The following is a 15,544-nucleotide window of genomic DNA, read 5'->3' on the forward strand; positions in this document are numbered from 1 at the left end:
GAGTGTTGGGTCTTGCATCTCTCAACTTTCTCTTCACAATATCCCACAGATTCTCTATGGAGTTCAGGTCAGGAGAGTTGGCAGGCCAATTGAGCACAGTAATACCATGGTCAGTAAACCATTTACCAGTGATTTTGGCACTGTGAGCAGGTGCCAGGTCGTGCTGAAAAATGAAATCTTCATCTCCATAAAGCTTTTCAGCAGATGGAAGCATGAAGTGCTCCAAAATCTCCTGATAGCTAGCTGCATTGACCCTGCCCTTAATAAAACACAGTGGACCAACACCAGCAGCTGACATGGCACCCCAGACCATCACTGACTGTGGGTACTTGACACTGGACTTCAGGCATTTTGGCATTTCCCTCTCCCCAGTCTTCCTCCAGACTCTGGCACCTTGATTTCCGAATGACATGTAAAAGTTGCTTTCATCCGAAAAAAGTACTTTGGACCACTGATCAACAGTCCAGTGCTGCTTCTCTGTAGCCCAGGTCAGGCACCTCTGCCGCTGTTTCTGGTTCAAAAGTGGGTTCATGCTTCCATCTGCTGAAAAGCTTTATGGAGATGAAGATTTCATTTTTCAGCACGACCTGGCACCTGCTCACAGTGCCAAAACCACTGGTAAATGGTTTACTGACCATGGTATTACTGTGCTCAATTGGACTGCCAACTCTCCTGACCTGAACCCCATAGAGAATCTGTGGGATATTGTGAAGAGAGAGTTGAGAGACACAAGACCCAACACTCTGGATGAGCTTAAGGCCGCTATTGAAGCATCCTGGGCCTCCATAACACCTGAGCAGTGCCACAGGCTGATTGCCTCCATGCCACGCCGCATTGAAGCAGTCATTTCTGCAAAAGGATTCCCGACCAAGTATTGAGTGCATAACTGAACATAATTATTTGAAGGTTGACTTTTTTGTTTTAAAAACACTTTTCTTTTATTGGTCGGATGAAATATGCTAATTTTTTGAGATAGGAAATTTGGGTTTTCATGAGCTGTATGCCAAAATCATCAATATTAAAACAATAAAAGGCTTGAACTACTTCAGTTGTGTGTATTTGAATCTAAAATATATGAAAGTCTAATGTTTATCAGTATATTACAGAAAATAATGAACTTTATCACAATATGCTAATTTTTTGAGAAGATCCTGTACAGTTCCCTGGTGTCTAGTGCCCCCTCCCCTATACATTTTCCTGATGTCTAGTGGCCCTCCTTCCTCCCCATACAGTTCCCTGGTGTCTAATGCCTCCTCCCCCCTCCTATACAGTTCCCTAGTGTCTAGTGCTTCCTTCTTTCCTCATATGGCTTCCCTGGTGATCTAGGGCTTCATCTCCAATATAGCTTCTCTAGAGTAGTTTAAACATAATGCAAAGTGGGGAAACCACTTAGGGGCCAAATTTGATGGCTCTGAGGGCCAGATTTGGCCCCTCAGGTTGGAGTTTCAAAGAGGAAAAAAAAAACGCCCACCTTAGTGTTTGGATCAGCTGGTGCAGGATTCCAAGGCAGTAAAAATCCTGTATCAGAAAGGAGGAATCCGCACAACAGTCTTCAGGAACAAAACAGCAAGTTTGTCCCATTATGCTAGGAACCTACCATACAATTTTGTGTTAGACAGATGGTTCAATAGATAATTTCCGTCATGTCCGATATTATGTTAGATCGTTTTTCTGGTCGATTTCTCATAGAAGTGAATGGAAATTGATAAGAAAAGATAAGAGAATCGAGCAAGAAATCAAATGGAAAAACAAAATGAATAGAATAGAAAATCGACCGAAATAAAATGCATCGTGTGTTCCTAGCATTACACACGTGCAATAAAGATCTGACCAAATGACCCATGTTTTTTTTGTCCTATGCCTTGACAAAGGGGACCCTAGGGGCCTCGAAACAATCGTTGGCCCTTTGGTCAGATCTTTGTTGCATGTGTGTGTAATGGGACAATAAACTTGCTGCTTTAACAGTTACACAAGTGAGCAGCGCTCAGAGCCTCTATTTAGGAAAAAGTGCTGGATAACCTGATGCAGATTAACAAACCAGTCTGAAGTCCACTTTTTTCAATGGTGCAAACGTCCAGGTTCCTCGTCACTTGTTCTTATAGGGCCGAAACATTACATGTAGAAAAGGAGATATAGGAAGACCAATAGTGTAACTCTATCAGTACACAAAATCCACTTGCTGCTCTGTTCCTGAAGACTATTGTGCGGATTCCTCCTTTCTGATATCGGGTCAGAGTTTGACATGTATACACTACAGAGAGGGGTTTGGTTGGATGGAGTAACACAGATACTCCGTGCCAGATTTTACTCTTTTAACGTCCAAGACCACTGTCAGCAGCCACCACCCTTCAGTATAGGTAGCCAGATGACCCCTCCCTCCCTGCAGTATAGGTAGTCAGTTGACCCTTCCCCCTCCCTCCAGTATATGTAGCCCATTGACCCTTCCCTCTAGTATAGGTAGCCAAATAACCCCCCCCCCCCATCCAGTTTAGATGATACCCCCCCCCCCCTTTTCCCTCCAGTATAGGTAGCCTGATGACTCCTGACCCCTCCCTCTAGTATAAGGAGCCAGATGACACTGCCCGCCCCTTTCATATTGATAGTCTGATGATCTCCCTGCCTCTCCGCCCTTGATCCTGTGGTGCCCTAGGCCATGGCATATGTGGCCTTGGCTTAAATCCAGCCCTGCAGATACTGTCGGTTACTATTGAGACTCGAGTGACAGTTTGGAGCTGAGTGCTGTGCAGACTAGAGATTCCGGCCAACCCCTCACCCTGTACTACTTCCGGGTCGCTGTGGCCCGTAGTAGTACGGCTGCCCTGGGCCGGCGGTGCGCGTCCTAGATCGCGCGCCTGTTGGCAGGCACTTTCTGCGCATGTGCGTGACGTCATGAGTGATGTCACGCTCATGCGCAGAGAGTGCCCGGCAACAGGCACGCGATCAAAGACGCGCACCGCCAGCACAGCACTACTTCTATGGGTCAAAGCGACCCGGAAGTAGTACGGCCACATAGAGATTTGTGGGCAAACTGTCCGCTCACATCTCTAGTGCAGACGTGTCACAAGCCCATAGCTTTGCAACACATTATCTCAATATGCAGTGGGGGGGGGGGGGGGAAACGCGTTCAGCTGAGACAATACGGTATTCTCTTAGTGGCACATTGTGGGCGCAGTACAACAGCTAGATTCTTGCCGGAGATGGTCCTGACCAGACAGCTTGGCTGAGAATACTCTAGAATGGTACGAGGCTTTACAGCTGTCCACAGTCATAAATGTTAGAAAGTGATCGAGGTAATCACGGTAACCAAGCCAGTTATCCTTTATCTGGCTGGCGGCATCTGTGCAGTGATGGAAGTGTTATTCACAGGGCATCAGCAGACTGACAGCATGTGAGAGATCAGCTCAGTTCACGAGTAATTCTTGGAAAATATGTGTTCTTTGTACATAAGACAGGGTTGTATTTTAACCGGGAATATCCAGGATCTTTCCCTGAGAAAAGCAAACACATCTTTGAAGTTTGCCTTGAAGAGCTGTCACTGCTACGCATGGTATCATTTATTTTCACTTTTTACATTTGACTTATTTAATTTTTTAATAAAGCATCATTTTATCCAGTGCTGTACATTAATTCAGCCAAGGGTGTAAATAACAAACATACCATGATCAATCATAAATACAGGAGGAGAGGTAGGGGGCCTGTCCCATTGGGCTTACAGTCTACTACTGGCCATGCATCTAGTGGCCTGATCAGCCATCCAATTTGATAATTGTTTAAATCGGTGCTGCAGCAGACATGCCTGATCAATGATTTCAGCCCGAATTCGGTCGAGTGTATCGATTGAGCATGCTACAAAATCTCGGTCTGACATGGTTGATCGGGTGCACAGCGGTAACAGCGTGCAATATCGTGACAACCAAATAATGCGACAGTCCCCTGGCCGCTACCCATGCATCGGAAATCTCTCCTGCTCCAGCTGTGGTGGTCTCGTTGCTGACTCCCCTGCTATTTGCACCACCCCCTGGTGGTGCGTATGTGATGGTGGCACTCGAGGGAGATACAGGATGAGACTGGGAGTCATTGCAGCTGGAGCAGGTGAGATTTACAATGGGGGGGGGGGGTACATTTACATTTGGGAGGCCAGCAGTGAAGGCCAATATCTAAGCGATTTCATGCTGACATAGATTGGGAATCGCCCTGCAGTGTATGGCAGGCAGCCAACAGAGCTCTCTCTGATCAGATTAGAAAAACAGAAGTTTGCCTTCTTAAAACAGAAGGTATTTACATGTAATTGTAAATACCTTCTGTTTTAAGAAGGCAAACTTCTGTTTTACATATCATCTTAGTAGGGGGACTTTTCAGTCTCTTTCAGCCCCTTACACACTCCTGGGAGTTTTGGTTCACCATGAGCTTGCTGGGTACTCTGTAACTCTCATCAGATCAGATTAGATCAGAGAGAGATCTGTCTCTTATGATTGACAGGTGATCGGACAGGAAGTTGCATCGTGTGTACATGTCCAAAGTGCAACTGATCGATAAAGTGATAGATTTTCGATTAATTGAACGGGAGCTGAGTGATTGGACATGTCAGAAATAATTGCCCGATTCCTGCCGATCGGGCAGGAAATTGCATTGTGTGTACCCAGCATAAGTCAATCTGCCCATACATCACTAAATGTAAAGACACCTTAAAGTCGTTGGGAATCGTTATATAAAAAAAAAAAGCCAGATAATAACCTAAGGAGAGTGAAGGCTCTGGGTCCTACTGATCCTTCCCTCTCCTCTCTCAGTGCCCTTGGTGCAGCGCCGATGCCGGGTACTTCGGAAGTCTTCAGGATCTGAGTCCTCCCAAAGACAGGTGGGTCCATACTGCGCATGCGCGAGTGCATGTGAGCGGGCGCTCATGCATGCGCAGTATAGAGCGGACTGTCTTCGGGAGCACTCAGGCTCCAAAGACTTCTGAAGCCTCCCTTTGGTGGCAGAGACAGCAGCATTTGACCAAATTGGTTGAATGCTGCTACGGGATAGCCAGCGCTTGAACGGGCCCCGGGAGAGGAGAGGGAAGGCTCTGGCTTTTTTTTTTCGCTTCGTTGGATGGCTTAAAGTATCGTTTCTGTTCGATTGCAACACTCCGATCGGTTGGGAAATTGTTCTGTTAGTGGGTACCATTAGACTGTATGCCAGATGGGACAGGTCCTCTTCCCCTCTTAAAGTCATTGGGGAAGAGGACCTGTCCCATCAGATTTACAGTCTAATCAATGAAATATACGTTTTGTGCAATGGAGAATATGCATACTGTATGAACTTGGCTAGCTATACATTGAGAAATGTAGGACTGACTCATGGTATAAAAGTGTTCAGGTGACCTTGTACCTGAATCTAGTCCTAAATCCCCCACATATAGCCAGGATGGGGGGCTTCTGTCTCTCCCCTGCATGTGGAGGCCTGGGAAGTTATTGGGTGCACTTGGGGATCAAGAAGGATTAATGGCAGCAAAACTTTATGCAGTGCAGCCATTAACCCATCCTGGTCCCCAAGTACAGCCGTTAGTTTTTCTGGATAGACATATACTTGAGTCATTAAAAAATTCCAGCTTAAAAAGGTGTATTCACGTTTCTTGTCAGCTATGTATACATTAATGGCTGTGTGTTAAGTTATTTTTATAGGACAGCAAATGTATACTGACTTCTTTAGATTGTATCAAAGTGTCTATTCTTCAGTGTCGTCACATGGCGCATTCTGCGCCTGCGCAGTATTTGTGCACAGGCACAATTTGCGTCAGATGACGTGGTAAGGCGGGCATTCGCAGAAGATGTTTTTGATGATTTTGATGTTTGCCTCATTAGGATACTTTCCTTTCAAAGCCCATTGTCAGGCCTACATCTGTTTAATACCATCTAGTTAGTAATTAGAGTACTAAAATAAATTTGGCTTTTGCAGCTAAAATCCATGTCTTACAATCCTGTGACATGACCAGTAGAATCTTAGTTCAAACTGTCAGTTTCACACTCCAGTTTGACACCATGTGAAAGCTTTGTAATCGTAGTGCTGAAATATGACCTTGCTGTATGAAATGACTTGTAAATATGTTTTTTTAATATGCTGATCACATGACTGATGCAGCAGAGTTAAGGAAGTTATTTCATAGATTCTGTGGGAGGGGCTAATTCTACTGCCTGGAATGCATCTTCCTGCTTTTCTGATTTTAGTGGATGGGACCAGGCCCGTTTCTAGGGGCAGGCGGAGTGGGGCATTACCCAGGGAGCAGCGGCAGGGGTTGAGTGCAGCAGAAGTTGTCACTCACATCCCGATATCCATGCGTCACGTCATTACTTCTTCTTGCTTCTAGGCTTCCTGTAGTGTAACAGCGCCCCCTATAATGACATAACAGTGGGCGCTATTACCATGATACAGGATGCCTAGAAGCAGGAAGAAGGAAGGACATGCAGCACGTGGATCCCGGGAGGTGAGGAACAACTTTCTCTGTGCATTCTGCATGTGCTCACCCACCTGTCCATCTCTGCCTATCCAACAGCGAGGGGCTTCCTGGCTACCTAAATGGCGACCTCCATACTGCATATCTCTCACATCGGGTTCCCTTTAAAATAGATTTCTGCAACATCAGTTAATCAAGGAAATTAAGTTCAGCAACTCAGTGTCTACAAAGATGTGGGAAAATATTTGTGCATGGGATTAAGCTCTAAGGCCTTAACATCAAATTGTTCAACTGGTAATGTTTACTAGAAGGTGCGTGATACACAGTTATAGCTAAACAAACATTGTGTGATAGTTGGTGTTTGCATGCATGATCTGCATAGCAGTGTGTCTAGGTAGAGCCTGAATTGTAGCCTTTTTATTCTTGCAGGTCAGTGTGGTGGCCATCCTGGGTTTGGTGCTGCTTTGCTTGCCATATATGCCTGATGAGAAGACCTCGGGGCAATTTGCCTTGAAGGTAAGAAGAGCAGGGATTATGCAATTCATGCTAAAACAAGGTTTGCTGAGGTGGAAGGTTGGCTGATTAACTTAAAATGGAACTAAAGTTGTGAAGAATAATGCAATCAAACCACAAGATTTATAAAGAGGTTAACATGTTCCTTCGTCTTTCTACAATCCACTGTTCCAGTTGTATACAGAAATAATAATAATAATTATGTTTTAGGACATGTGTATGTGTTAAGACATGTCCAAACATCTTCCAAACATTCAGTATACTGCCGACAGTTTAATGTTGGCCATACACCTGTCGATCTGCCACCAGACCGACCATCAGATCTGATCAAATCTGATCAGAGAAAGGATCTATTAGCTGTCTACACACTTATGCTCCTGTGAACCTGAGACAAAAGAAGTCTCAGGTTTTATTCTTGCCTGGATATACTCCAGCCCACTTTAGGCTGCTTGGTCCCTCGCCGTCTCCTTGGGCTGCTCCTGTCCCCTCGCTGGATGGCCCAGTACTCATGCCAAGTCATGGTTAGTCACACATGCATGGCCCGGCTGTGCACGCTTCCCCAGCCCGAATGGGGCGTGGCTAAGAGTGACTCGGCCAGAGTACAAGGCCGGTCAGCAGGGGACAGGAGCAGCCCGAGGAGATGGCGAAGGACCCAGCAGGTTCAAGGAGTCTGGAGGAAGCTCCAGGTAAGTATCAAACCTGAGACTTCTTTTGTCTCAGGTGCACTTTAACTGCGCCATTGCTGCCAATCACCCGATCGAGCCCTGGCACGTTTTCCAGGATGGCTTGCCGATCCTTTCGACCGGGTGACCATGTTGCGGGATCAATATTTGCCAGATTTCATCACTATGATTGAACCGAATCAAGTAATGTATGGGCACCCTTAGGCCCGGTTCACATTAGCGTTCCCTGTCCGGATCCTCCTGATCGGATCCGGACCGTATACTGTAAAAACGGAACGTACGTTCCGCATAGCAATGCAAAGTATATGCGGACGTTCACATGCGTACGTTCCGTACAGAACGGAGCCGGATCGGATCCGAACTCCGGACACTTTTCCAACATGCGCTATTTTTCGGGTCCGGATCATCCGGCCCACGCACCCGGACCGGAGCCTGACTGCACCATCCGGAAATAGAAACCTATGGGGAACGGAACACACAGGATACAAACACCTGACGTTCTACCCCACTTCATATGCATATTCTAGCGGCCATTTCGGATGGGGACACACGGGCAGCAGTGGAGCAACAGTGACCTTACGTGCTGGAGCTGTTTGGCAGTATGTCGGAGGTGGAGATGAGGCCTAAACAGTGGAGGACCTGATTCTACAGGTGCACCAGGTGCACCTTCTGCTGACCCCAACAATTTTTTATTATATTTCGCTGTTTTTACCACACATATCCGGATGGCAGCCTGATGCATGCCTGATGCAAACGGACCAGATCCGGATCGGATCCGGATCGGAACCGTACGGTTCCGATCCGGATCAGGTCCTGATCCGGATCCGTTCCGTTTGCATGCCAAAACGCAAGTGTGAACGGGGCCTTAGTCCAGTCATTAAACCCAGTCAGAGCTCACTGACAAAAGACAGCAAAAAAGATAAGCCCAGCTTTTGCTACAGTTAAAAAACATCAAATAGGTCGTCTACTACAAGTTAAAAAAAAAATCTGTATTTGTGTTTTTACACTGAATGGAAGGGGTCTATTTACAGTGCTAGTTAGAAATGTTAGCCATGCTTTAAAAAGAAACTTCATATTTGTTGAGACTAAATGTCTAGATATTGTACTTGTTAGTGTACTGGCTCTGCCTCTCACACGGGAGACCAGGGTTCAAACATCAGGGCTCTTCCTGCTTAGTAAGTCAGCACCTATTCTGTAAGGAGTCACTGGGCAATACTCCCTAACACTGCTACTGAGTGCACCCTAGTGGCTGCAGCTCTGGCACTTTGAGTCCGCCAGGAGAAAAGCACAATATGAAAATGTTCTTTCAAGCCCTACTTCATGCACGGTTTTGTATGTGTTTAACAAAATGTTATTTTAATATAATAATGTATGGAAAAGTATAGTAGATTTTAAAAATTACAGAAATTAAAATGGTGGCTGCACCGATGCAACTCTGCCTGAGACCTGTTCTAACCTAGCTAGTCTGAAACACTCCCCCTTTACATCGGCATGCTGGGAAGAGAGTGATTCCTCTATCAACTGAAGCCACGCCTTCCTGTTTACTCACAGCCCACGAAGAAGCATGTCTTCAGACTGGTTGGCAAGGATGAGTACGCAGGCAGTAGGTATGATCAATGAGATGCAAATATTTCAGAGTTTATGCAGGATTATATAAATTTATATGCAATATTTATGCAGCTTGAATTCGGACCAATGAATTTAAACCTTGTTGACACGTGATTGGTCAGTTTTAAAGCTACATAAATTTGCATACAAATTTACATATTCCTGCATGAACTTGGAAATATTTGCATCTTATTGATCATCCCTAGCTGGCAGTAAATGTTTTTTTAAAGCAAACGTGAGGTTTGCAATGCATGATCTTAGATACTTACCTGGTAGTGGAAGCCACTAGATCCTCCAGACACTTCCCCCGTCTTCCTCCATCAGGCTGTATCAGCGCTGAGACCCTGAAGCATGTCCACATTGCACCTGCACATTTGCACAGACCCACCTGGGCTTTGGTGGAGAAAGCAGAGACCAATCAGGCCCATGCTACTGGGCATGCGCAAGACCCTTGTCGACAAGGATAAACAAGTGTTTAATCGATGGGGACAGCCCAGTGAAGGAGGACAGGGGAAGTCTCTGGAACGCATGAAGATAGATCACCAGCCATTTGCGGAATAAGGGAGGAACAGGAAACAGGAAGTGGTTGCCCTTAAAGAGAACCTGAGGTGGGTTTGAAGAATGTTACCTGCATACAGAGGCTGGATCTGCCTATACAGCCCAGCCTCTGTTGCTATCCCAAACCCCCCTAAGGTCCCCCTGCACTCTGCAATCCCTCATAAATCACAGCTGCGCTGCTGACACACAGCTTGTCAGAGCAGGCTGTGTTTATCTCTATAGTGTCAGTCTGCTGCTCTCCCCGCCTCCTGCAGAACTCCGGTCCCCGCCTGCGTCCCTTCCCTCCCCACTGATTGGAGGAAAGGGACGGGGGCAGGGACCGGAGCTATGCAGGAGGCGGGGGAGCAGCCGAGACTGACACTACAGATGTAAACACAGCCCACACAGCGTGGCTGTGATTTATGAGGGATTACATAGTGCAGGGGACCTTAGGGGGTTTGGGATAGCAACAGAGGCTGGGCAATATAAGCAGACCCAGCCTCTGTATGCAGATAACATTCTTTAAACACACCTCGGGTTCTCTTTAACTGTACTCCTCCCTTACTTAATGAAATTACACTGCATGGTTTCACCCACTGTGCTAGAGTGAGGCAGAATTACTCCAGCTCACAGAAAAATTACTGTATATACTTGAGTATAAGTCTAGAAATTTAGATCTGACTCACTAAATCAAAGTATAGGAGTCGACCTTTACATGGGTCATGACTTATACACTGAGCACACTGAGTAATAGTCACATTCCCATTTGCAGCAAATGACACTTTCTTGATAAAGGAAATGCCAAGAAAGCACAGCTCTGAAAGTCCTGACCACAACAATTAAAGAAAAGGGCAGGGGGGAAATACTGGGCTGCATAAAAAAGAGTGAATAATTGCTGCACTTGGGGGCCTGGATGAGTTATTGGCTGCACTTAAGGGACAGAAGACATTAATGGCTGCAATACTGTATGCAATGCAGTCATTAACCCCTCCTGGGCCCCAAATGCAGCTGTTAATTATTCCTAATCCCCAAGTGCAGCCATTAACTTTGCTGGGTAGACTTATACTTGAGTCAATAAAAAAAATCCTGCTTAAGAGCGTCAAATATTGGTGTCGACTTATACACGATGTTGACTTTTATTCAAGTATATACGATCAAGGAGTAGTTCACAGATTAGGGATCACCAGCTCCAAACCCTCTCCACCCCCCCTTCTTTTCTTCCATATTATTACTGTAGAGTCAGCAAGGGCAGCAGCTACCTCTGAACAATGTCAGCAATGATAAGGCCAGTTTTCATGTGTGACAGGATTTCTCTGAAAATCTAAAATCAATTCTCACGGCATTCCTTTATTATGCCATTAAATGAATGTGTAATCTGCACAGCGGTAGTAAAATGTTCCCATGGAGTGGTTGGGATTTTTATAAGTAAACCAACTGACCAAAAATGTCACCTTTAAAGTAAAACAGTTTATAAAAGGTAATTTTTCAGAGCTGATTAATGTGAGGTTCTCCTTCCTACACATTATATATACATTTGTCTTCCTAAACTGAAAAATAAAATATTATGCTTTATAGAGTGTGGAATTAACTTTAAAGGAGAACTCCTGGATGTGCTGAATTAAAGTGCCCCTGTAATGTGTATCATGGTCATCCAATCCTATGATACTACATGTACAGTACTTCCTGTAGGGCTGGCCTGGTTCATTTGAAAACATTTTGTTTGCTGGGTTTTTGTGAAAGATAACTGGATTTTTTTTTTCTTAAAAGGGCAGGAAGCAGTCTTTGCAGGAAGCGGAAATAGCTCTGTACTTTCTGTACTTCGTGTGCTCTGGGTGCAGACTCGGACTGGGCCACCAGGAACACGGGAATTTTCCCAGTAGGCCTAGCCCCTTTAACTTTAAATGGGCCCTCCCAGGCCCTGGGTAGCAGCGCAGGAAAGGGGTGCTTGGGCACACAGCGGCGGGGAGGGGGCCTAACTCCCCACTCCCTCACCTTGGGCCCCCCTTTCTGCACTCCCCCCTCCAGAATTTTGCACAATGCAGCAGCTGTGCAGGGAACTACTTACTTCTCCTGCGTTCCAGGCTCCAGGCATCTGCGTCATTGCGCGTCACTTGTCTTCCGCCTCCAATGCTTCTCACTGTACTTCCTGATTAGCGTAAGTACAGTGAGCAACATTGGAGACGGAAGATACGTGACATGCATAGACTCTGCGGCAGAACACTGGGTGCACCTATAACTACCTATACTGGGGTCATCTATAACTATCTACCTATACTGGGGACACCTATAACTACCTATACTGGGGTCACCTATAGCTAATTACCTATACCAGGGACACCTATAGCTAACTACCTATACTGGGAAAACCTATAGCTAATTACCCATACTGGGGCCACCTATAGCTAATTACTGGGGGCACCTTTAGCTAACTACCTATACTGTGGACACCTATAGCTGGATACCTATACTGGGGGCAACTATACTCAGGCTCTAGGCCCTTCATATGACACTTGCCTTAGGCCCTGCATGCTCTAAGGCCGGCCAGCATTGTAGGCAGTAGCACCCAGCCCTCCCCAGCCAGCCCTGGCTACCTAATACTAATATATATGGGCACATGGCTACTTAATTTTATTTTCTGGGGAACATGTCTACTTAAATTGTGTATACAGGGCCCATTTGGTTACTAAATTATTTTATTTTGACGCACCTGGCTATTTTTTTTGTTTACTGTAAGGCACCTGGCTACTTAATTATTTTATCTGGAGGTGTGTGACTACTTAATATTTTTATCTAGCGCCATTTGACTACTTGATGAATTATCATGAGGCATGTTACTAGTTACTACTTGATTATTTTATCTAAAGTTTATTTTGTCACACCCACTCTTTGTGAATAACATCGCTACTTATTTTGTGTATTTTTGGGTCTGCCCATGGCCCATCATGGCCACGCCCATGTTTCAGTGCATGGCCACTCCCATTTTTTTGCTGAGCGCGCCGCATGTAGCCTTCTCCCTGTTATAGACTGAGCTCACAATCTATTCCCTACCATAGTCTAATGCCCTACCAAATTAATTATATAGCACTGACATCTGTGCAAAATTTCTAGAGTACATGCGCATGTGAGCTCAAATTGGGGGGCGGGGGAGTGGGCTCCAGGCTCAAACTTTCCTGGTGGGCCTTTAGTGTCCCAGTCCGACCCTGTCTAAGTGCCACTCTGGGTGGACATGCACCTGGTCCACAAGATCTATCTTCTTCCTGTCATATGCTGTTCTTGTATAATTTCCTGTTGAACAGCAAAAACAACTGCTTTCTAGATGCTACATCTAGTGTCTGAGACGAGACGATGGAATTCACTGCGACGTTTACATGAACAATGCTAGCTGCTATAACCGTAGTTTAAAGAAAGGCTTCCATTCATTTGAATGGAATGGTGGGAGACCCCTTTTAAAAGACTCTTTCGTTGCCTGTGTGAACCAGCCCTTAAAAGGACACAATAGCCAAAGTTCTGACATTCTGCTACTTATGTAGTCACTCAGCAGCAAACCGAAACCCTCACCATACTTCAAAAAGTGCTAAGGAATGTCAATTATTGAAAAATTATTTTCTGTCAGGGGACTTACTGATGAGGTTAGGGGTCCCCCTCTTTCGCTTGGCCTCTTTCACCTAACAAGATTTCTGACAGCCACCATGTGTTTGCAAACAGCTGCTGACTTTTTAGTTACTGCAGTGACGTAATGGCAATTAGAAGTCTTGTCAGGTAGCATAGACTTGGCGAAGATGTGGAACCCTGCCTCTTTTTTTTTATTAGATAGATTAGGTGGCTGGGTGGTTATTACATTAACAGATATATAGTTACAAACCAGAGAAAAATAATGTGGTTGGCCATTTCAGACCACAATTCCATATATCTTTGCTCCACTTTCCATGTACAATATGTTTTAGTAATAATAATCCAAACATTTGTATAGCACTTTTCTCCTGTCGGGCTTAAAGCACTCAAGAGCTGCAGCCACTGGGATGCGCTCAAGAGGCCACTCTGCAGTGTTAGGGAGTCTTGACTTGAACTCCTTACTGAATAGGTTGTGACCCTAGCCAGGATTCGAACCCCGGTCTCCCATGTCAAAGGCGGTCCCCTTAATCAGTACACTGTTTTGAGACCATCCTTATGAACATTTACCTTCTTTATCATCTCCAGCTCCTGTATTTCTTGCTCAACGCCCTCAGCTCCATCATCTGTGTCCTGGCTATAGCCTTTGCTGCCCACCATTACACCCACCTGACAAAATACTCCTGCAAGATGACAGACAGCTCCTGCCAGTGCACTCTGGACCCCTCTGACCCCCTGAGCCGCACTTTCCTGTACCAGGACGTGGCTGACTGTGACGTAGTCACCACCACCATCAAGCTCTTCGTTCTTCTACAGATGACGCTGAACTTGCTGCTGGCCCTGGTCTGCCTGGCCGCCTGTTTTGTCATGTGGAATGACCGCTACCAGGTGTTCTATGCTGGCACCTGGTTTCAGGGGGTCACTGTCAAAGAGACCCCACAACAGAAAGTATAGACTTGCAGTTGGGAGCTACAAAAACTGAAGTCAGCTTTAATGGCAAGTGCTAAGGTGACAGCAAAACTGTGCAGCTGTTCTGGGGCCCCAGTGCAGAAAGTAGGACCCAACATAATGTAATTTTGTAACGAGACAAATTCCCATGACCGTACAAAAGACCTCTTTGTAACCTCCTTTTAAGCCATGCATCAATTGTTGCCAACAACTCTGTCTATCCAATCGAGAAGGGGGTTTATTAGTTCTTGGGATTTCACTTATGCCTTATTTTGATACAAATGACCACTAAAATTGCAAAAAAATTATATATATTTTAGTCATTTTAGACCAAAACCTTCTGGCTGTTACTTCAAGGGAAGTCCCTGATGTCCAAATGATCACAAGCATTACTTTTTGTTGGTACAGGTGGAACTTACTTATCCTCCAGGTTGGGATGTTGACAAATGCAAATGGTTTCTTTATATATGGTAAGGATTAAGCAGAACTTGACCCTAATGTTAACCTAATTATGAGCATGTACTGCATTATCTTACCACAAGTGATAATATTTAAGATTATGGCAGACAGAACAGCTCTTCTAGGCCCGCCCCAACATCTGTTTATGATTACTATTCTGTACTATTCTGTCCCCCCCCCCCAACATAAGAAAACGTATTTGTTGTTGGTGGACCCGTTTTTGTCTGTTTTGTTCTACTATAGATGACCACTAAAACGGCACAGTCTTCTGATTGCAAGCTTGTGACGTGATACTTCCAGGTGGCACCATCCCAAAGTTCAAACCTTGGAGGTGTGTTTCTTTGAGAAGTGGGGATGGCTTGGGCATAAAGATCTACCTACCTTCAGCAATTAAGGTCACATTGTGTGGTGACATTGCAGAGGATACTGTAACTGTATACTAACAAAATAGTTCCCTACCGGGGGAATAAAACTTAACATTTAATAGTCCAGTTAAAAATCGAGTAGGACTGTCATACTATTAGCTACAATCAAAGTTGATGCAGTAGGTAAGTAATATTTGGAGAAAACTCTCCCCCTACTTCAACTAGGAGTACTTGGTTACAAATTACAAAGACCCCCCACCATATAAAAAACCCGACATGTTTCACTTCCTGATGGAAGCTTTCTCAAGGGACAAAGTGCAGTGCATTAGTGCATATAGTGAAAAGATAGATTACAGAGTAATTAAAACATTGTAGATAGTAGCAAAGCG

The 15,544-nt window shown here is 45.2% G+C and overlaps 1 protein-coding gene across 1 annotated transcript in view; it reads left to right on the top strand.

The window, feature by feature from the left end:
• SSPN (sarcospan) overlaps positions 1 to 14,970 on the top strand; it is a 72,630-nt gene extending 57,660 nt beyond the window's left edge. The window contains exons 2-3 of the mRNA XM_068277591.1: positions 6,863 to 6,949; positions 13,972 to 14,970. Coding sequence (XP_068133692.1) covers positions 6,863 to 6,949; positions 13,972 to 14,337 — 453 coding nt within the window. The 3' untranslated portion in view covers positions 14,338 to 14,970. The remainder of the gene's footprint in view (positions 1 to 6,862; positions 6,950 to 13,971) is intronic.
• Positions 14,971 to 15,544: the final 574 nt, after the last annotated feature.

The sequence above is a fragment of the Hyperolius riggenbachi genome, chromosome 3 (assembly GCF_040937935.1).
Source record: "Hyperolius riggenbachi isolate aHypRig1 chromosome 3, aHypRig1.pri, whole genome shotgun sequence".
NCBI lineage: Eukaryota > Metazoa > Chordata > Amphibia > Anura > Hyperoliidae > Hyperolius > Hyperolius riggenbachi.